At 47.6% G+C, this 22500-nt stretch overlaps 3 protein-coding genes across 3 annotated transcripts in view; 1 reads left to right on the top strand and 2 right to left on the bottom strand.

Annotated features, from left to right (window-relative positions):
* Positions 1-10396, bottom strand: part of SERPINF1 (serpin family F member 1) — a 14556-nt gene extending 4160 nt beyond the window's left edge. The window contains exons 1-7 of the mRNA XM_060756759.2: positions 10288-10396; positions 5468-5556; positions 4974-5154; positions 4734-4889; positions 3083-3286; positions 1686-1828; positions 1352-1562 (exon numbers count right to left, since the gene is read on the bottom strand). Coding sequence (XP_060612742.2) covers positions 1352-1562; positions 1686-1828; positions 3083-3286; positions 4734-4889; positions 4974-5154; positions 5468-5548 — 976 coding nt within the window. The 5' untranslated portion in view covers positions 5549-5556; positions 10288-10396. The remainder of the gene's footprint in view (positions 1-1351; positions 1563-1685; positions 1829-3082; positions 3287-4733; positions 4890-4973; positions 5155-5467; positions 5557-10287) is intronic.
* The window catches only part of SMYD4 (SET and MYND domain containing 4), a 53217-nt gene that overhangs the window by 23993 nt on the left and 6724 nt on the right, over positions 1-22500 (top strand). The gene's annotated exons all lie outside the window — the stretch shown is intronic.
* SERPINF2 (serpin family F member 2) lies at positions 12617-20370 on the bottom strand. The gene is made up of 9 exons (XM_060756755.2): positions 20307-20370; positions 19879-19973; positions 19706-19762; positions 17786-18071; positions 17548-17691; positions 17256-17459; positions 14961-15118; positions 14667-14871; positions 12617-13067 (listed from the first exon to the last, which is right to left on the bottom strand). Exons 2-9 carry the CDS (start codon positions 19933-19935, stop codon positions 12802-12804), a joined length of 1377 nt encoding a protein of 458 aa, XP_060612738.2. The 5' UTR covers positions 19936-19973; positions 20307-20370; the 3' UTR covers positions 12617-12801.

Below are 22500 nucleotides of genomic sequence, written 5' to 3' on the forward strand. Positions count from 1 at the left end.
TGTGTAGATGGATGGATGGATAGATAGATAGATAGATAGATAGATAGATAGATAGATAGAGTGGTGGGTGGGTGAGTGTGTAGGTAGGTAGATAGATAGATAGATAGATAGATAGATAGATAGATAGCGGGATAGAGAGAGAGCGGTGGGTGGGAGAGTGGATAGGTAGGTAGGTAGAAGGATAGAGGGATGGATAGATGGATGGATAGAGAGAGTGTGGTGGGTGGGTGAATGGGTAGGTAGGTAGATAGAGGGATAGATGGACAGGGGGATAGATGGATGGATGGATGTGTAGATGGATGGATGGATGGATAGATAGATAGATAGATAGATAGATAGATAGATAGAGTGGTGGGTGGGTGAGTGTGTAGGTAGGTAGGTAGGTAGATAGATAGATAGATAGATAGATAGATAGATAGCGGGATAGAGAGAGAGCGGTGGGTGGGAGAGTGGATAGGTAGGTAGGTAGAAGGATAGAGGGATGGATAGATGGATGGATAGAGAGAGTGTGGTGGGTGGGTGAATGGGTAGGTAGGTAGATAGAGGGATAGATGGACAGGGGGATAGATGGATGGATGGATGTGTAGATGGATGGATGGATGGATGGATGGATGGATAGATAGATAGATAGATAGATAGAGGGATAGAAAGAGTGGGGTTTTTTTTGTTTTGTTTTTTTCTCGTGTCAGGAGTGTCCTGTTGTGAGAGAATTGGCCGTCTGCAAGGAAGTTGCCCAGGGGATAGAGAGAGTGGTGAGTGGGTGGGTAGGTAGGTAGGTAGAAGGATGGATGGATGGATGGATAGATAGATAGATAGATAGATAGATAGATAGATAGATAGATAGATAGGTAGAGGGATAGGTAAAGGGATAGGTAGTGTGGTGAGTGGGTAGGTAGGTAGAGGAATTGATGGATGGATGGATGGATGGATGGATAGGTGAGTAGGTAGGTAGGTAGGTAGGTAGAGGGGTGGATAGATAGATGGATAGATAGATATACAGAGGGATAGATAGAAGGATAGATAGATAGGTGGATGGATAGATAGATAGAGGGACAGATGGATGGATGGATGGATGAATAGAGGGATAGATAGATAGAGGGATAGATAGATAGAGGGATAGATAGAGTGGTGAGTGGGTAGGTAGGTAGGTAGGTAGATAGAGGGATGGATGGATAGATAGATAGATAGATAGATAGATAGATAGATAGATAGATGAGTGGGTAGGTAGGTAGGTAGAGGGATGGATGGATAGATAGATAGACAGAGGGATAGATGGAAGGATAGATAAAGTGATAGTAGTTAAGTTGGGGTCTCCGTGCGACTTTTCTCGGGGCCTGGATGGGATACCTACGCATTTCCTGCAGGGTCCCGGTGAGGGGGGTCTCAGCCACCATCTTGAGCCGGGGGAGGCTCAGCACCGCGTGGACCGCCTTGAGCTGCTTGTCCACATCATGGACGAACTCGGAGGTGAGGCTCTCCTCAATCAGGGTCAGGTTCTGGGTCACGCTTTGGGGCAGGAAGAACATGGCACTCAGGCTGCCGGCCAAGGGCAGCTGCGCAATCTGATAGGAGCAAAGAGATAGGCAAAGGAAGTCTATTATTATTATTACTATTATTATATTTATTTATGCTCTGCTTTATCTTGTATGGTGGGGATGTTTACCTGCCTCGTCCTTCCGACCCACCTTGCAGCTGAGCTCTGAGTCAAAGCCATACTTTAGGATGGCCTGTGGGGCCGACATCATGGGCAGCCTCACGGTCCGCTCCTCGTCCAGGTGGAAGGTCTGCAGCTTGGTCAGCTTGGGGTCAAAGCGGGTGGCCCACTGACCTGCAGTTGCAGGTGGAATTTATTATTATTATTATATTAAAATATTTTTTAATTATTTAATTATGCATACATTCATCCTAATAGCTAATCCTTTCAGTATACTGCTCCCTTGTGGCTGCATCTGAGCTCTACATACATACATCCCTAGAGGCTAACAGCTGATCCTTCCTATCTATACACTGCCCTCTTGTGGCCGCACCTGAGCACTGCATACATTCATCCCTAGAGACCTGGAGCTGATCCTTTCTATCGATACATGGCCCTCTTGTGGTTGCATTGGAGCCCTGCATTCATTCATCCCTAGAATTCAATAGCTGATCCTTTCTATCTCTAAATTGCCCTCTTATGGCTGCATCTGAGCACTGCATTCTTTCATTCCTAGAGGCGAATAGCTAATCCTTTCTATCTATACATCTCCCTCTTGTGGCTGCATCCGAGCACAGCATACACAGAGGCCTGGAGCTAATCCTTTCTATGTATACACAGCCCTCTTGTGGCTGCATCTGAGCTCTACATACATACATCCCTAGAGGCTAATAGCTAATCCTTTCTATCTCTACACTGCCCTCTTGTGGCTGCATCTGAGCAGTGCATATATTTATCCCAGAGGCTAATAGCTAATCCTTTCTATCTATATATCGTCCTCTTGTGGCTGCATCCAAGCACAGCATACATAGAGGCATGTAGCTAATCCTTTCTATCTATACACTATCCTCTTATGGCTACATTTGAGCAGTGCATATATTTATCCCAGGGGCTAATAGCTAATCCTTTCTATCTATACATCGTCCTCATGTGGCTGCATCCGAGCACAGCATACATAGAGGCCTGTAGCTAATCCTTTCTATCTATACACTATCCTCTTATGGCTGCATTTGAGCAGTGCATATATTTATCCCAGGGGCTAATAGCTAATCCTTTCTATCTATACATCGCCCTCTTGTGGCTGCATCCGAGCACAGCATACACAGAAGCCTGTAGCTAATCCTTTCTATCTATACACAGCCCTCTTGTGGCTGCATCCGAGCACAGCATACACAGAAGCCTGTAGCTAATCCTTTCTATCTATACACAGCCCTCTTGTGGCTGCATGAGCACTGTATTCATTCTTCCCTAGAGGATAATAGCTAATCCTTTCTATCTATAGACTGACCTCTTGTGGTCGCATCTGGGCACTGCATACATACATCCCTAAGGGTCTGTAGTTCATGACAGCCACTCTTTGGAGCCCCCCCCCCCCCTTCCAAAGCTTGCCTTTGAAATATGCTGCTCCGAGGAGGAGGATGCTGACCCCAGTTGGGGTCTCGGCCAGGATTCTGGTCACCTTCCCCCCGGTCCTCTGCTGCACCCAGTTGTTGATCTCTTGGAGGTCGGCCCGGGCGTTGCCGCTCAGGACCCTCGGCCGGAACCCGTAGGACTTATCCAGCTCGTTCACGAAGCCCACTTTCATCCGCAGCCCTAAATACAAGACCAAGGAGATCCTTCTCAGGCCAAGCATTTACACATCTTGGTTTTGGAAGCCACCATAGACAACAGGGTGTCCGCAGAGTGGTCCTGGACCACAGACTACTTACTGCGGCCCCCAATAAAGAGCAAATTTGGCACACAGAGCCCTCATGACCCACTCTACATCCTGATGCGGTTTGGAGGAGAATATACCATGGATGATGGGACTTGAAGTACCTTCACTCACTTCCCGAGACTGCTGCGACCCTCACCCAATGACCGATCAAGACCAAACTTGGCACACATAACCCCCATGACCTCCTTTACATCCTGGTGAGGTTTGGGGGAAGACAGAAAATGGATGATGGGATTTGTAGTACTTTCCCACCCTTCGGTTCCCGCAGACTACTGCGGCCCACAACAAAGACCAAACTTGGCACACAGAGCCCTCATGACCCACACTACATCCTGGTGCAGTTTAGAGGAGGATGGACCACGGATGATGGGATTTGAAGTACCTTCACTCACTTCCCGAGACCGCTGCAACCCTCATCCAATGACTGATCAAGACCAGACTTGGCACACAGAGCCCCCATGACCCACTCTACATCCTGGTGCTGTTTGGAGGTGGATGAACCATGGACGATGGGACTCGCAGTACCTTCACTCACTTCCCGAGACCACTGCGACCCTCATCCAATGACTGATCAAGACCAGACTTGGCACACAGAGCCCCCATGACCCACTCTACATCCTGGTGCTGTTTGGAGGTGGATGAACCATGGACGATGGGACTCGCAGTACCTTCACTCACTTCCCGAGACCACTGCGACCCTCATCCAATGACTGATCAAGACCAGACTTGGTACACAGAGCCCTCATGATCCACTCTACATCCTGGTGCTGTTTGAAGGACAATGGACCATGGACGATGGGACTCGCAGCACCTTCACTAACTTCCTGAGAGCACTGCAAGCCAAATCAATGACTGATAAAGACCAACCTTGGCAGACAGAGCCCTCATGACCCACTCTACATCGTGGTGCAGTTTGGAGAAGGATGGACCACGGATGATGGGACTTGAAGTACCTTCACTCACTTCCCGAGACCACTGCAACCCTCATCCAATGACTGATCAAGACCAAACTTGACACACAGAGCTCCCATGACCCACTCTACATCCTGGTGCTGTTTGGAGATGGATGAACTATGGATGATGGGACTCGCAGTACCTTCACTAACTTCCTGAGAGCACTGCAAGCCACATAAATGACCGATAAAGACCAACCTTGGTGCACAATGCCTTTCTCAAATTACCCGGGCAAGCTAGTTATTTATAAACCCAGTACTGGAGTCTCTGTGCGTCTCCTTTTTTTCTCTGAAAGTGCCGGATGCAGTCCCATCCCACTAAAACGGATAACAGAGCAATTTTAAGGCTCGGAAAGTATTCACAACTTACTTCTCTCCATGACGAGTCGTGAGGCCGTCTTGAAGCCTTTGGTTGGAGCCGCGAGGCTGCCCAGGAGGCCTTTGTATACACCATGGACCTGGGTCTTGTCCAGCAGGTCGTAGAAGAGGGCCCGCTGGATGACGCCCTCCGTCCGCTCCCCGGCACCTGCCGATGACAGAGCGGAGCGGTCAAGCCCGTCGGCACCCATTTCCCCCTCCCATTAAGCCCTATCTGTCTTATGTCTCTCACCCAAGGAGAGGCCGGAGAGGGCCGTGGCCAGGCTGAAGGGCGAGAGCAGCACGTTGCCGGTGGGCGTCTGGCCGGACTGCTGGCGGAAAAGCTCGTAGCCGAAGTTGGACACGGAGGCAGCCAGCTTGTTTGTGGGGCTCTGGAAGAAGGGGTCTTCCTCCTCCTCCTCTGCATTGCCCTCCTAAGAGAGACAGGAACAACTTGGGGGTCAAAAGTCCTACATAAAGAGACTCTTTTCTTTTGGGAAAGTGTGCCATACACATGAGGAATGCAGAGTTCGAACACCCGCCTCCTCCCAATGAATGAAGAAGGATGGTGAGTATGAATGGTGAATGAATGTCTGCAGAGGAAGAGTAATAAGAAGAGGAAGCCTTCTGAGCTTGGCTTCTACCTTCTACATCTCCTGGGATTTCTGCAGGACTTCTCGAGTCCTTTGAGAGCGAATGCGGCCTGCCGAACGGGGAAGACTCGGAGCCTCAGCCCTTGAGACTCACCTGCTGGTTGGCGCCCGAGTCCTGGCTCCTGCAGGGGAGAACTAGAAGTCCCAGACACAGCAGGATCCCCAGATGTCGCATGGCGGGTCCTGGAGAAGAAGAAGAAGGCACATGCGTTGAACTCGAACCTGGCATGCCCGCCCTAGAGCTCCTCAAAGGCCTCATACAGGGCAGGGCATTGGGTGCAAGGAGTAGGCACGTGTACAATCTGTAGTACAGACAACGGAACGGAACTGGTATGATACCCTTTACACTAACTTACTTAGCCTAACTTACTTACTCTCTCGAACCTGGCATGCCCGCCCTAGAGCTCCTCAAAGGTCTCATACGGGGCAAGGGCGTTGGGTGTAAGGAGTAGGCACGTGTACAATCTGTAGTACGGACAATGGAATTGAACTGGTATGATACCCTTTACACTAACTTACTTAGCCTAACTTACTTACTCTCTCGAACCTGGCATGCCCGCCCTAGAGCTCCGCAAAGGTCTCATACGGGGCAAGGGTGTTGGGTGCAAGGACGTGTGCAATCTGTAGTACGGACAATGGAATGGAACTGGTATGACACCCTTTACACTAACTTACTTAGCCTTACTTACTTACTCTCTCGAACCTGGCATGCCCGCCCTAGAGTTCTGCAAAGGCCTCATACGGGGCAAGGAGTAGGCACGTGTACAATCTGTAGTACGGACAATGGAATTGAACTGGTATGACACCCTTTACACTAACTTACTTAGCCCGAGGATGATGGTCTTCCAAGTGCAGTGTCTTGGTTGTGGTTCCATAGGTGACTGTGAAGCCCTATTCTTGATCCACATGTTATCCCACAGTGAGGACATCGGTTTCCAAGTGGAAGGTGGTCCCTGACACGCCTACTTCCTCTTGGCACATTTCTACCTTTTACTCTCTTTGAATTCCACAGCGCTGCTGGTCACAGCTGACCTCCAGCCAGAGCGCTCAAGGGCCAGGGTTTCCCAGTTCTCGGTGTCTATGGCAACTCTCCCGTCTCTTTGTGGCTTTGACTCCTGGCTGGATTTTGCAGAAGGAGGGTATTATCCCGAGCCTTGGCGCCACAAGGGCTGCTCAGCAGCATCCCTCGAAGCCTGCAATTATGGGGAGACTGCAAAAGCATCCTCCAAGCAGGCCAGAACAGAGAGATAGTCCTCAGGGGTTGTTTAGGGTGAACAAAGGGAGAAGGATGAAGGAGAACTGCCCATCCCTCTTACTTGGGAGTCATGTCAAGGAGGAGGAAAGGTCTTGGAGAGACAGGGTGGCGTGGGTTGGGGTGAATCACCAACCCCGTGATGTGCCAAACCGCTTTTGGTGCCGTCCCCAACAACATCTGGCTTCGATTATGAGAAGGACAAGCAGCCAAGAGGAGAAACAGGGAGGACCCGCTCCTCCGGCCAAAAGTTCTGGGGGTGTTTCCTCTTCTGCGGAGGAAGATGGGAAAGAGTCTGGAACCCGGCGGGTCTCTCCGGAAAAATGCAATGAGGTCCATCCCCGGCTAAGAAGTGGAAATCCAACACCATCCTTTGATAGAACCCTAGAGTTGGAAGAGTTCACATGGGCCATCTAGTCCAACCTCCTGCACAATCAAAGCACCCCTGACAGATAGCCATCCAGCTTCTGCTTAATAATAATCATAGTTAGTTAGGCAATCCCTCATAGTACGAGGATGATGGTCCACCAAGTGTAGTGTCCTGGCAGTGGGTCCGTAGGTGACTGTGGAGCCCTATTCTTGATCTGCATCTTCTCCCTTCTCCAGTGAGGGCATCGGTTTCCAGACAGAAGGCGGTCCTGGTTGGGGTTGGCTTGACACACCTTCCTCTTGGCATGTTCCTCTCTTTCGTCCTCCATTCGTGCCTCTTCAAATTCTGCAGCACTGCTGGTCACAGCTGACCTCCAGCTGGAGCGCTCAAGGGCCAGGCCTTCCCCGTTCTCAGTGTCCATGCCACAGTTTTTAAGGTTGGCTTTGAGCCCATCTTTCAATCTCTTTTCCTGTCTGCCAACTTTCCATTTTCCGTTCTTGAGTTCGGAGTAGAGCAACTGCTTGGGGAGACGGTGGTCGGGTATCCGGACATCGTGGCTGGTCCAGCGAAGTTGATCGTGGAGGACCATTGCTTCAGTGCTGGTGGTCTTTGCTTCTTCCAGCTCACTGACATATGTCCGCTTGCCTTCCCAAGAGATTTGCAGGATTTTCCGGAGACAGCGCTGATGGAATCGTTCCAAGAGTTGCATGTGACGCTTGTAGACAGTCCACGTTTCGCAGGCATAGAGCAGGGTTGGGAGGGGAATAGCTTTATAAACAAGCACCACAACTGAAGGGAGATGTTGACACTAAGCTGGAATGTGGGCAACTCAAAAGATTAAGGGTCTGGAGAACAAGCCCTATGAGAAGTGGCTTCAAGAGCTGGGCATGTTTAGCTTGCAGAAGAGAAGGTGGAGAGGAGACATGATGAGGACCATGGATCAAGAGGGGAGGGGAAGTCATAGGAAGAGGGAGCAGGCTTGTTTTCTCCTGCCCTGGAGACCAGGACGCAATGGAACAATGGCTTCAAACTACAGGAAAGAAAGGAGATTCCACTTGAACATGAGGAAGAACTTCATGACTGTGAGAAAGATGTTCAGCAGTGGAACTCTCTCTCTGCCCCGGAGTGTGGCGGAGGCTCCTTCTTTGGAGGCTTTGAAACAGAGAATGTATGGCCTTCTGTTGGGGAAGCTTTGAATGTGATTTCTTGGTTGGACTGGATGGCCCACCAGGTCTCTTCCAACTCTATGAGTCTACTATGTGGCTCTTAACAAGACTGGATGGTCTACCAGGTGTCTTCCAACTCTAGGATTCTATGATGTGTCTCTTAATGAGACTGAATGGTCCACCAGGTGTCTTCCAACTCTAGGATTCTATGATGTGTCTCTTAATGAGACTGAATGGTCCACCAGGTGTCTTCCAACTCTAGGATTCTATGATGTGTCTCTTAATGAGACTGAATGGTCCACCAGGTGTCTTCCAACTCTAGGATTCTATCATGTGTCTCTTAATGAGACTGGCTGGTCCACCAGATCTCTTCCAAATCTAGAATTCTACTATGTGGCTCTTAATGAGACTGGATGGCCCATCAGGTCTATTCCGACTCTAGGATTCTGCTATGTGGTTCTTCATGAAACTGGATGGCCCACCAGGTCCCTTGCAACTAGAATTCTATTATGTGGCTTTCAATGAGACTGGATGGCTCACCAGGTCTCCTCCAACTCTAGGAGTCTATGATGTGGCTCTTCATGAGACTGGATGGCTCGTCAGGTGTCTTTCAACTCTAGGATTCTACTATGTGGCTCTTAATAAGACTGGATGGCCCACCAGGACTCTTCCAATTCTAAGATCTATGATGTGACTCTCAATGAGACTGGATGGCCCACCAGGTGTCCTCCAACTCTAGGATTCCATGACGTGGCTCTTAATGAGACTGGATGGCCCACCAGGTCTAGGATTCCATGATGTGGCTCTTAATGAGACTGGATGGCCCACCAGGTGTCCTCCAACTCTAGGATTCCATGACGTGGCTCTTAACGAGACTGGATGGCCCACCAGGTCTAGGATTCCATGATGTGGCTCTTAATGAGACTGGATGGCCCACCAGGTGTCCTCCAACTCTAGGATTCCATGACGTGGCTCTTAATGAGACTGGATGGCCCACCAGGTCTCTTCTAAATCTAGAATTCTACTATGTGGTTGTTCATGAGACCGGATGGCCCACCACGTCTCTTCCAACTATATGAGTCTATGATGTGGCTCTTAACGAGAGTGGATGGCCCGTCAGGTGTCCTCCAACTCTAGGATTCTACTATGTGGCTCTTAATAAGACTGGATGGCCCACCAGGTCTCTTCCAACTCTATGAGTCTATGATGTGGGTCTTAACAAGACTGGATGGTCCACCAGGTCTCTCCCAACTCTAGGATTCTATGATGTGTCTCTTAATGAGACTGGATGGCCCACCAGGTCTCTTCCAACTCTATGATGTGGCTCTTAATGAGACTGGATGTTCCACCAGGTCTCTTCCAACTCTATGATTATATGATGTCGCTCTTAATAAGACTGAATGGCCCGTCAGGTCTCTTCCAATTCTAGGATTCTATGATGTGACTCTCAATGAGACTGGATGGCCCAGCAGGTGTCCTCCAACTCTAGGATTCTACTATATGGCTCTTAACAAGACTGGATGGCCCACCAGGTCTAGGATTCTAAGATTCCATGATGTGGTTCTTAATGAGACTGGATGGCCCATCAGGTGTCCTCCAACTCTCGGAATCTATGATGTGGCTCTCAATGAGACTGGATGGCCCACCAGGTCTAGGATTCTAAGATTCCATGATGTGGTTCTTAATGAGACTGGATGGCCCATCAGGTGTCCTCCAACTCTCGGAATCTATGATGTGGCTCTCAATGAGACTGGATGGCCCACCAGGTCTAGGATTCTAAGATTCCATGATGTGGCTCTTAATGAGAATGGACGGCCCACCAGGTCTCTCCCAACTCTATGAATCTATGATGTGGCTCTCAATGAGACTGGATGGCCCACCAAGTCTCTTCCAACTAGGATTCCATGATTTGGCTCTTAATGAGACTGGATGGTCCACCAGGTCTTCTCCAGCTCTAGGATTTTATGATGTGGTTCTCAACGAGACATGCCACATTATCACAGGATGTCTATGGCTGTTTTTTTCTATTCATTATAACTGTAGTCTCCATTTGCTTCTGATGCAATAAATAAATAAATATACCTTTTGGGGTCCGGTCCCATTCTGACTTTGGGCAAGCTTCTTACCTTGGTCGGTGGGTCGGTCTGCCTCTCGCCTGCTTCTCCTTCCTCGTCTGTGCCTGTGTGGGGAGAAGGCTGGGCCAGGGACCGTCCCGGGACTTCTAGTGGGGCCGCCTGGGTTCGGGTTACAGCTGGGCTCTGCAAGGGGGGGCTCTTAAAGCAGCCTTGGCCTGTTTCTGCCACCCACCCCTTGAGCCCTAGGCAGTCAAGGCTTCCCCACTTATGCGTGTTTCGTGTTCAAGCCAATGCTTGTTATTGTCTCATCCGTACACCCCATTATGTTATTTATTTATCGTGCCAGAAGTGAATTGGGAATACACATGCATATACATGCACATATTTATATATACACATATACGTACATGCATACAGATATATACATAAATACACACACACACATATATATATATATACAAATACAGTCATGCATACACATACACACATGCATACACATATATATATATACACAAATACATTCATGCATATACATGCACATACATACATGCATACAGATACATACACACACACATATATATACAAATACATTCATGTGTATACATGCACATACATGTACACATGGATGCATACAGATACATATATACATACATATATATTTATATATGCACAAATACATTTATGCGTATACATGGACATACATGCATATTCACATACATACATAGAGATACATATATACATATATACACACACACAAATACATTCATGCATATACATGCACATACATGCATATTCACATACATACATAGAGATACATATATACACACACACAAATACATTCATATGCATACATGCACATACCTACATATATACATACATACATGCATACAGATACATATATACGTACACATACACATATATACACAAATACATTCATGCATATACATGCATATACCTACATGTATGCATGCATGTATATGCATGCATACAAATACATATACATACACACACACACACATATATATAAATCATTCATGCATATACATGCACATACATACATATACACATATACACATACATTCAGATACATATATACATACATACATATACACACATATATACACATATATACATACATGCTGCTTTGAGTCCGCTTCAGGGGAGATAAAGCAGGGTACAAATAAAATACATGCATACACACAGAGACCTATATGTACATACATACACACATTCACACATATATCCATAATCATTTTAACACACTCTGTAAAATATACATATTAAAACATACCTCCATAAAATACGTTATCAAAATACACAAGGCATACAGTGAAGAATAATACATATACAAACATATCTATCTATCTATCTATCTATCTATCTATCCACAGACATACATATACATATACACACACACACACAAATACACATGTGTATGTGTATATCTGTGTATGTTTGTGTGTATGCTTAATATATATATTTCCTATGAAGTGGGTGAGGTGGTAGTCCTTTGTGATATTTTAATTTTTTTCTCAGGAGGAGGTGATGGTTTGCAGTGTCCTAATACTAATACTAGTATCTGTTATTGCTGGTTCCACGCTCGCTGGTGGTTGGGAATGCTTAGCATTGCAATCCAACTGTATTGGGAGCCCGTGTGGCTCTTTCCGCATGCCTTTTCATACATAAACGATTGTCAGCATAGATGAAACTCTCAGTCCCTTCATTGCCCCTTCCTAAGAAAAATCTATATCCCAAAGGACGACCACCTCCCCGTTTCATAGGAAATCTGCTACAGAACAGGAGCTTTTTTGTTGAGTTCGCCGGCCAGAGAAGCAAGTTGTGGAAACAGAAGAACGGCCTGCCTCCAGGGAGCGTACTTGCTCCATCCATGTTTAACATCTACACAAATGACCAACCACTGCCAGAAGGGACAGAGAGTTTCATCTATGCTGACGATCGTGCCATCACCACTCAATAAAAGAGGAGTCCATGACATGCGAGTGTGGTGAAGAGAAACCACAGACCACTGACTACAATGCACAATGGAGGACCTTCTCACAGCGACACCAGAGGCACTCCAAGTGGTCAATTTGCTTCTGACACGATAAATAAAAGCGAGGTGTACAGATAAGACAATAACAATTGATTACGACGAGACATGTTGTCGTAATCGTACGACGAGCCATATCATCGTAATCGATACAGGTCGAGCTTCCAACGGGACGGAATTTAGTGAGCGTCCCCGTCCCAAAAGAAGACCTAGAAAGTTATAGTTGTGTGCATGTCAACCAATAGGATCGCAACCAAATGTTTTAGAGTCGATGATGTGGCATTGCTTCTAAGAGGTATTTCTCGTCAGACCGAACTGTGAGAGCTTCGCCTTTATTCCGAAAGAGCTTCACATCCAGTACGCAAGATCCCTTTTCTTCCTCTCCCTTCCCAAATATCCCAAAGCATTTCCATGATTTCGTGGTGCAGAATCGTCCCAACCACAGGAAGACTTGTGTGGACCCTCGGTCGGAGGTTCTCTGAGCAACGGTGGTCTCTGTCCGCACCGAACGCCCCTCAGGGCTTTGTGTCCCCACTCCGGGGGTCCCGGAGGCAGCCCAGCAAGAGTGGGAGGCCCAGGCGGTCATCGAAGAGCGCAAAGAGGAAGGGCCGGTTGAGGTGGAAGGCCGAGAGCGAGCGAGACGTGGCCAGCCCCGTGGCTGCCGAGGCCTCCAGCCCGGACTCCGAGATGTTAAGGGCCGCCTGGTGCTGGGCGCTCGAGACCCACAAAGGGCCCTCCGCAATGCCAGGCAGCCGTGGGGAGGAGAAGAGCTCCCCAAGACCTATAGGAAGAGAGGAAGAAGGGAAGGGGATTAGGAAGGGTGGGAGGAAAGGAAAGAGGAAGGGAGAGAGGGAAGGAAGGAGGAAAGAGTGGAAGGGAGTGAGGAAAGGAAGGAAAGTAGGAAGGACAGAAAGAGAGGAAGGGAGAGGGAGAAAAAGGAGGAGGAAGAGAGGAAGAAGGGAAGGGGATTAGGAAAGGAGGAAGGAAGGAAAGGAGGGAGGAATTGAGAGAGGGAAGAAGGAAAGGAAGGGAGGGTAGGTAGGAAAGGGAGGGAGGACGGAAAGAGGAAGGGAGAGAGGAAGAAAGGAAAAGAGGGAGGGAGGGAGGTAATTTGGAAGGAAGGAAAGGGAGGAAAGATTGAAGGGAAGGAGGAAGAAGAGAGGGAACGAGTAAAGAGGAAGGAAGGGAATTAGGAAGGGAGGAATGGAGAGAGGAAGGAAGGAAGGAAAGGAGGGAGGAATGGAGAGAGGGAAGGAGGAAGGAAGGAAGGAAGGAAGGAAGGAAGGAAGGAAGGAAGGGGGTAGGAAGGAAAGGAGAGAGGGAGGACGGAAAGAGAGGAAGGGAGAGAGGGAGAAAGGAGGAAGAAGAGAGGGAGTGAGTAAAGAGGAAGGGAATTAGGAAGGGAGGAAGGAAAGAAAGAAGGAAGGAAGGAAAGAGGGAGAGAGGGAAGGAGGAAGGAAAGGAGGAAGAAGAGAGGGAATTAGGAAGGAAGGGAGGGAAAGAGGTAGGGAGGAAAAGAGAAAGAAGAGAGGGAAGGGAATTAGGAAGGAAGGGTAGGAAAAGAATGGCCAGAGGGAGAAAGGAAAGGAAAGGAAGGAGGGAATTAGGAAGAGAGGGAGTGAAGGAGGAAGGAAAGAAAGGGAGGAAGGTGGGAAGGGGATTAGGAAGGGAAGGAAGGAAGGGAGAGGGAGGAGGAAAAAAGGAGGGGAGAGGGAAGGAGGAAGGAAAAAGGAAAGTAAGGAGGTAGGATAAGAGAAAGGAGGGAAGGGAATTTGGAAGGGAGGGACGAAGGGAGAATGGAAGTGATGGAGGAGGAAGAAAGGAATCAAGAAAAGGAGAAGGGAGAAATCAAGGAAGGAAGAAAAGAAGAGAGGGAGGACGGAAGTGAGGATGGAAGGAAGGAATAAAAGAAAGCAGTGAGGGAAAGAGGAAGGAAGTGAATTAAGAAAGGAGGAAGGAGGGAAAATGGAAAGAAGAGGAAAAAGGGAGAATGGAAGTGAGAGAGGAGAAAGGAGGGAATAAAGGAAAGCAGGGAGAAAGGAAGGAGGGAAAAGAGGGAAGGATGAAAGAGGAGGAGAAGGAAGAAGGGAGGGAAGGAAAGAAAGAAGGGAAAGAGGAAGGAAGGAAGAAAAAGACATATTGTCAAGAGGATAGCCATGGAATGCAAGCTCACCCTAAATGTATGGATCCAAATTGCAGGAAAAGGGACTCCACCGAAATGGTAATATCTATTCGGCAATGGAATGCAAAATCCAGGCTATAGTAATTCTATAGTAATTCTACTATATGGAAGGCTAGTTTTGCACAGTTCAGGCTCGGATCTGGAGCATTCAGAACGTGTTTATGACCCAGGAGGCATTACTTTTTGACCCTTGCTCACCGAGATGCCCGAGGGTCTCCTTGAGGTCGGCCCGGTGCTGGAGGGCCACCTTGGGCACCTGGACCGCGGTGGGCCGCTCTTTGGGGAAGGGGCCACGCAACCGGGCTGGGCCGAGTGCAGACAGCAACTGGGAGAAGTTGCCCTCGAAGTAGTTGGGGAGGACGGCCACGAGGCTGGCATTGCCCTCGAAGGGGAAGCGGGCCACCTGGAAGGAGAAGAGAGAGGAGAGGCCCTCAGGGAAAGGAGCAAGCCCCACATGGAGACCCTTGGTGCCACCCGGGCAGAGGGGCTCACCTGGACATCCAGCTCTTCCACCGTGAACCAGCTGAGTGGGTAATCCTGTGCCTTCATCATGGGCACCCAAGTGGAGACCTCCTCCTCCTCCTCCTCCTCTTCCATGTAGAAGGGGCTCGGCTCTGTCATCTGTGGGTCAAACCTGGTCACCCACAATCCTAGGAGGAGAAGGATGTCCACGGTCAGAAGACAACTTCTTAGAGTATTGTCGAAGGCATTCATGGCCGGAATCACTCAGTTCTTGTGGGTTTTTTCGGGCTATATGGCCATGTTCTAGAGGCATTTCTCCTGACGTTTCGCCTGCATCTATGGCAAGCATCCTCAGAGGCGACCTCATCTCTGAGGATGCTTGCCATAGATGCAGGCGAAACGTCAGGAGAAATGCCTCTAGAACATGGCCATATAGCCCGAAAAAACCCACAAGAACTGAGGGACAACTTCTTAGAGTTGGGAAGGAACCCCAACGAGGGACATCTAGTCTGACCCCCTTCTGCCAGACCGGAAGATAGGATTATTATTATTAGAATTAGAATTAGAATTATAGAGTGAAATCCTTGAGTTGAGACCTCGTGAGCAATCCAGTCCAACCCTTGCCAAGAAGCAGGAGAATCACATTCGAAGCACCCCCTTTGAGGGACCCTCAAAGGCCATCTAGTCCAACCCCATTCTGCTCAGCAGAAAGATAGGATTACTTTGTTGTTGTTGTTGCTGTTGTTGTTGTTGTTGTTGTTCTTCTTCTTCTACTACTACTACTTCTACTACTACTACTACTACTACTACTACTTATTATTATCTAGTCCAACCTCTTTCTGCCCAGCAGAAAGATAGGATTACGTTGTTGTTGTTCTTCTTCTTCTTCTGCTACTACTACTACTACTACTACTGCTACTACTACTTATTATCTAGTCCAACCTCTTTCTGCCCAGCAGAAAGATAGGATTACTTTGTTGTTTTGTTGTTGTTAAGATAGGATTACTTTGTTGTTGTTGTTGTTGTTCTTCTACTACTACTACTTATTATTATTTAGTCCAACCTCTTTCTGCCCAGCAGAAAGATAGGATTACTTTGTTGTTGTTGTTGTTGTTGTTGTTGTTGTTGTTGTTACCTAGTCCAACCCCATTCTGCCCAGCAGAAAGACAGGATTACTTTGTTGTTGTTGTCCTTCTTCTTCTTCTTCTTCTTCTTCTTCTTCTTCTTATTATTATTATTATTATTATTATTATTATTATCTAGTCCAACCTCATTCTGCCCAAACACAAAGATAGGATTACTTTGTTGCTGTTGTTGTTGTTATTATCTAGTCCAACCTGTTGTTGCTGTTGTTGTTAGACTCATAGAGTTGGGAGGGACCCAAAGGCCATCCAGTCTAACCTCCTTCTGTCAAGCAGGAAGATATGATTACTATTAGATTATTCTTATCTATTATTCTTGTTGTTATTATTATTTTATTGGGAGGGATCCTCAAAGATCATCAAGTCAACCCTCTTCTGCCAAGCAGGAAGATGGACTGTTGTTGTTGTTGCTGTTGTTGTTGTTGTTGTTGTATTAGACTACAAGAAGGGAACCACAAAGCCCATTGGTCTCAACCACCTTTCCACCAAGCATAAAGATAGAATGATTATTGTATGATTATTATCTGTTATTATTGTTGTTGGGAGGGACTCTCAAAGGCCATCCAGCCCAATCCCTTTCTGCCAAGGAGGAAGACAGAATTACTATCCTATATTATTATTATTATTATTATTATTATTATTAATATTATTATTATTATTATTATTATGAGGGACCCTCAAAGGCCATCCAGCCCAACCCCTTTTTGCCAAGATAGGCAGGAAGGAGGAAGATAGAATTACTATTCTGTTATTATTATCTATTTATTATTATTATTATTATTATTATTATTATTATTATTATTATTGGGACCCTCAAGGACCATCCAGCCCAACCCCCTTCTGCCAAGCAGGAAAATAGAATTACTATTCTACTATTATTATTATTATTATTATTATTATTATTATTATTGGGACCCTCAAAGGCCATCCAGTCCAACCCCCTTCTGCCAAGCAGGAAGATAGAATTACTATTCTATTTATTATTATTATTATTATTATTATTATTATTATTATTATTATTGGAAGGGACCCTCAAAGGCCATCCAGTCCAACCCCCTTCTGCCAAGCAGAAAGGTAGAATGATAATTGTATTATGATTATGAATCCTCGAGTTGGAGGAGACCCCAGGCAGGAGAGGCACCACCCGACCTCTCTCGACAGATGGACCCCCAGCCAGGCTCACCTTGGAAGTGTATGGCATTGAGGAGGACCATGACAGTGTCGGCCGGCAGTTCGGACATCATGTTTGGGACCTGCCCACTGGTGGCCTCCTTGACCCAGGCGTTGATGGCCTGGAGGTCAGCCTCGTTGTCTCCGGACAGAGTGGCCGGCCGGGCCCCATAGAGCCTCTTGCAGTCCTGCAGGAAGGCCTCCTTCACCGGGAAGCCTGGGAAAGCAAGGCACAGTGACTGGGAGTCTGGGCATGAAGCACCGTTAGCTTTACAAAAGATCACCTTGCCGCCGCCGCTGCTCACCTTGCTGCAGGTAAATCCGGGCGGCCAGCCTGAGCGCTGACCCTTCCAGGTGGACGGACATTTCACTCAGCGCCTGATGAAAGCAAGGCACCTGTTTGGCATGCAGCGCCTCCAGGAGCAGCCTCTCCGTCTCGTTCACTGCCCCTGGAAGAGGGAAAACAGTCACCCAATGGGACCCCCAGAGGCCATCCAGTCCAGCCCCCTTCTGCCCTCAAGGGAGGCCTTCCCCAGACCATACCGAGGGCCAGTTGGGCGAGGGCCATCCCGATGCTGAAGGGCGAGAAGATGAGGTTCTTTTGGGGTTCCCGTCGCTCCATCTCCCGCAGCAAGTCAGCCCCGAGCTCCATGAGGCCGTGGGCCACCCTTGATAGGGCCTTGGGGGACACTTCACCCTGGCAGTCCTCCTCCTCCTCCTCCTCCAGGCCTTGACCATCAAGAGACCCCATGTCTCCGGCCAGGGCCTCATTGCGGACAGTGGGCCAAGTCTGGGTTGGCAAAATAATGGCGTTTTCCCCACTGAGGCCCTGCAAAGAGAAGGACCGGACATCTGGAATACCATCCTATCCTATCCATCTATCCCTCCATTATATTGTATCTATCCATGCATCCATCCATCCATAGTCTAGCCTAGCCTTCTATCTATCTATCTATCTATCTATCTATCTATCTATCTATCCCTCTATCTATCCCTCTATCTCTCTATCTATCCATCCATCCATCTCTCTCTCTCTCTCTCTCTCTCCCTCTCTATCATCTATCTATCTATCTATCTATCTATCTATCTATCCCTCTATCTATCTATCTATCTATCTATCTATCTATCTATCCATCCATCCATCCCACCATCCCCCCCTCTCTCTCTATCTATCTATCCCTCTATCTATCCATCCAACCATCCCCCCTCTCTCTCTATCCCTCTCTATCCCTCTATCTATCTATCTATCTATCTATCTATCTATCCCTCTATCCTTCTATCCAACCATCCCCCCTCTCTCTCTATCCCTCTCTATCCCTCTATCTATCTATCTATCTATCTATCTATCTATCTATCTATCTATCCCTCTATCCTTCTATCCATCCATCCATCCATCCATCCATCTATCTATCCATCCATCCATCCAACCATCCCTCTCTCTCTCTATCCCTCTATCCCTCTCTCTCTCTATCTCTCTATCTATCTATCCCTCTATCTATCTATCTATCTATCTATCTATCTATCCATCCAACCATCCCTCTCTCTCTATCCTTCTCTCTATCCCTCTCTCTATCCCTCTATCTATCTATCTATCTATATATCTATCTATGTATCCATCCATCCATCCATCTCTCTCTCTCTCTAACCCTCTCTCTCTCTCTCTATCTATCCCTCCCTCTATCTATCTATCTATCTATCTATCTATCTATCTATCTATCCATCCAACCATCTCTCTCTCTCTCTCTCTATCCCTCTATCTATCTATCTGTCTATCTATCTATCTATCTATCTATCTATCTATCTATCCATCCATCCATCTCTCTCTCTCTCTAACCCTCTCTCTCTCTATCTATCTATCCCTCCCTCTATCTATCTATCTATCTATCTATCTATCTATCTATCCCTCTATCTATCTATCTATCTATCTATCTATCTATCTATCCATCCAACCATCTCTCTCTCTCTCTCTATCCCTCTATCCCTCTATCTATCTATCTATCTATCTATCTATCTATCTATCTATCCCTCTATCTATCCGTCCGTCCGTCCATCTATCTAATTATCTATCCCTCTATCCTCCCCTCTCTCTCTATCTATCTATCGATCTATATATCTCTACCCCTCTATCTATCTATCTATCTATCGAGCGATCCATCCATCCATCCCTCTATCCTTCTATCTATCCCTCTATCTATCCCCCCTCTCTCTATCCCTCTCTTTATCTATTATCTATCTATCTATCCCTCCCTCCCTCCCTCTCTCTCTCCATCCATCCATCCATCCATCCATTTATCCATCCATCCATCCATCCATCCATCCATCCATTCTATCTATCTATCTATCTATCTATCTATCTATCTATCTATCTATCTGTTTATCTATCCTCTCCTGTCCTATCCTATCGATCTCTCTATTATATATTATTAGTATTATTAGCTTGCTCTTGGCTTGGCTTGCTCTTACCTGGAGGATGTTCCTCTGCCCGCTCTCCTCCCAGTCCGAGGGTCTGGCAAAGACGGCCTGCAAGGGAAGCAGGAGGCCCAGCGTCATGTCCCAAAAGAGCTTGAACTGGGATTCAAACAAAACAGCCACCTCCCTTGGAACTCACCGCCACTGGATCCGTCTCCAGGACTTACCCCATGATGCAGGGCCAAGAGGCAGAGCAGCAGCGGCATTGTCGTAGTCCAGGGCATTGCGGCTGTCTTTGGGGTGGAAAAGCTCGATCAAGGCCCTGCGGACAGATCCAGCCATAGATATAATAGATAAACACACCATATTCTCTATCTATAGTAGAATCCTAGAGTTTGAAGGGACCTCCAGAGGTCATCTAGTCCAACCTCTGGGGAAGTGCAATCAAGGCCCTGCGGACAGATCCAGCCATAGATATAATAGATAAACACACTATGTTCTCTATCTATAGTAGAATCCTAGAGTTTGAAGGGGCACCCAAAGGACATCTAGTCCGACCCCCTTCTTGCCAGGTAGAGAGTTCCACCATTTGAACGGCTCTTCTTACAATCTTCCTCATACTGTCCTTCGCCCCTTTCTTCTGGCCGTTGCTTACCTTTTCTTCTTGGGAAGAAGGAAGGAAGAATGGCCCCCAATACCAGCGAAGGACCGCCTTGGGTGGAGAAATCCTTCCCGTTCACTCAGAAGCAAATATTGACTTTTGGCGTCCGGTTAAACATTTGTGGGCTGCAGGGCCAAAGTGCGTCCCCCGCTATCCTGATCGAGAGAGGATGCACATCTCTGCTATTGAATTGCCTTGGATCAATACTATGGAGTTTTGCAAGGTCTTGAGCCCTCCTGGCCAAAGGACGTAGGTGGCAAACTACAAATCCTAGCATGGCATCGTATTGCTTTGGAGCATAGAAACGCTATTAAAATCCTCAATCGACAAGGGCCATTGCAAGCTGCGCGGTGTACACGTGTGTACAATCCCCTACAAACCTCATTCAAGCCCTCAATTGCACACACGATGGACTACAAGGGCCATTGCAAGCTGCGCAGTGCGTATCCCTATTTGCATGTGTGTACAACCCCCTACAAACCTCATTCAAGCCCTCAATTGCACACACGATGGACTACAAGGGCCATTGCAAGCTGTGCAGTGCGTATCCTTATTTGCATGTGTGTACAACCCCCTACAAACCTCATTCAAGCCCTCAATTGCACACACGATGGACTACAAGGGCCATTGCAAGCTGCGCAGTGCGTATCCCTATTTGCATGTGTGTACAACCCCCTACAAACCTCATTCAAGCCCTCAATTGCACACACGATGGACTACAAGGGCCATTGCAAGCTGTGCAGTGCGTATCCTTATTTGCATGTGTGTACAACCCCCTACAAACCTCATTCAAGCCCTCAATTGCACACACGATGGACTACAAGGGCCATTGCAAGCTGCGCAGTGCGTATCCCTATTTGCATGTGTGTACAACCCCCTACAAACCTCATTCAAGCCCTCAATTGCACACACGATGGACTACAAGGGCCATTGCAAGCTGTGCAGTGCGTATCCTTATTTGCATGTGTGTACAATCCCCTACAAACCTCATTCAAGCCCTCAATTGCACACACGATGGACTACAAGGGCCATTGCAAGCTGCGCAGTGCGTATCCCTATTTGCATGTGTGTACAACCCCCTACAAACCTCATTCAAGCCCTCAATTGCACACACGATGGACTACAAGGGCCATTGCAAGCTGCGCAGTGCGTATCCCTATTTGCATGTGTGTACAACCCCCTACAAACCTCATTCAAGCCCTCAATTGCACACACGATGGACTACAAGGGCCATTGCAAGCTGCGCAGTGCGTATCCCTATTTGCATGTGTGTACAACCCCCTACAAACCTCATTCAAGCCCTCAATTGCACACACGATGGACTACAAGGGCCATTGCAAGCTGCGCAGTGCGTATCCCTATTTGCATGTGTGTACAATCCCCTGCAAACCCTATTCAAACCTCCAACTGCACACACAACGGGTGACAAGGGCCAGTACAAGCTGCACAGTGTGTATCCCTATTCGCATGTATGTACAACCACCTGCAAACCTCATTCAAGCCCTCAATTGCACACACAATGTGCTACAAGGGACATTCCAAGCTGTGCAGTGCGTATCCTTATTTGCATGTGTGTACAACCCCCTGCAAATCTCATTCAAGCCCTCAATTGCACACACGACGGACTACAAGGGCCATTGCAAGCTGCGCAGTGCGTATCCCTATTCACATGTGTGTAGGGTCCCCTGCAAACCTCATTCAAGCCCTCAATTGCACACACAACGGGCTACAAGGGCCATTACAAGCTGCACGGTGTATATCCCTATTTGCAAGCATGTGCAATCCCCTGCAGACCCTATTCAAGTCCTCAACTGCACACATGTTGGGCTACAAGGGCCACTGAAAGTTCCTCAATGTGTATCCCTATTCACATGTGAGTACAACCCCTTGTAAATCCTATTCAAGCCCTCAGCAGTGGGCTACAGGGGCCATTGCAAGCTGCGCGGTGTATATCCCTATTTGCATGAGTGTACAATCCCCTGCAGACCCTATTCAAGCCCTCAACTGGACACATGATGGACTACAAGGGCCATTGCAAGCTGCGCAGTGCATATCCCTATTTGCATGTGTGTACAATCCCCTGCAAACCCTATTCAAGCCCTCAATTGCACACACAATGGGCTACAAGGGCCATTGCAAGCTGCGCAGTGTGTATCCCTATTCATATGTGTGTACAACCCTCTGCAAA

Source organism: Anolis sagrei, chromosome 11, assembly GCF_037176765.1.
Source record: "Anolis sagrei isolate rAnoSag1 chromosome 11, rAnoSag1.mat, whole genome shotgun sequence".
Classification (NCBI taxonomy): domain Eukaryota; kingdom Metazoa; phylum Chordata; class Lepidosauria; order Squamata; family Dactyloidae; genus Anolis; species Anolis sagrei.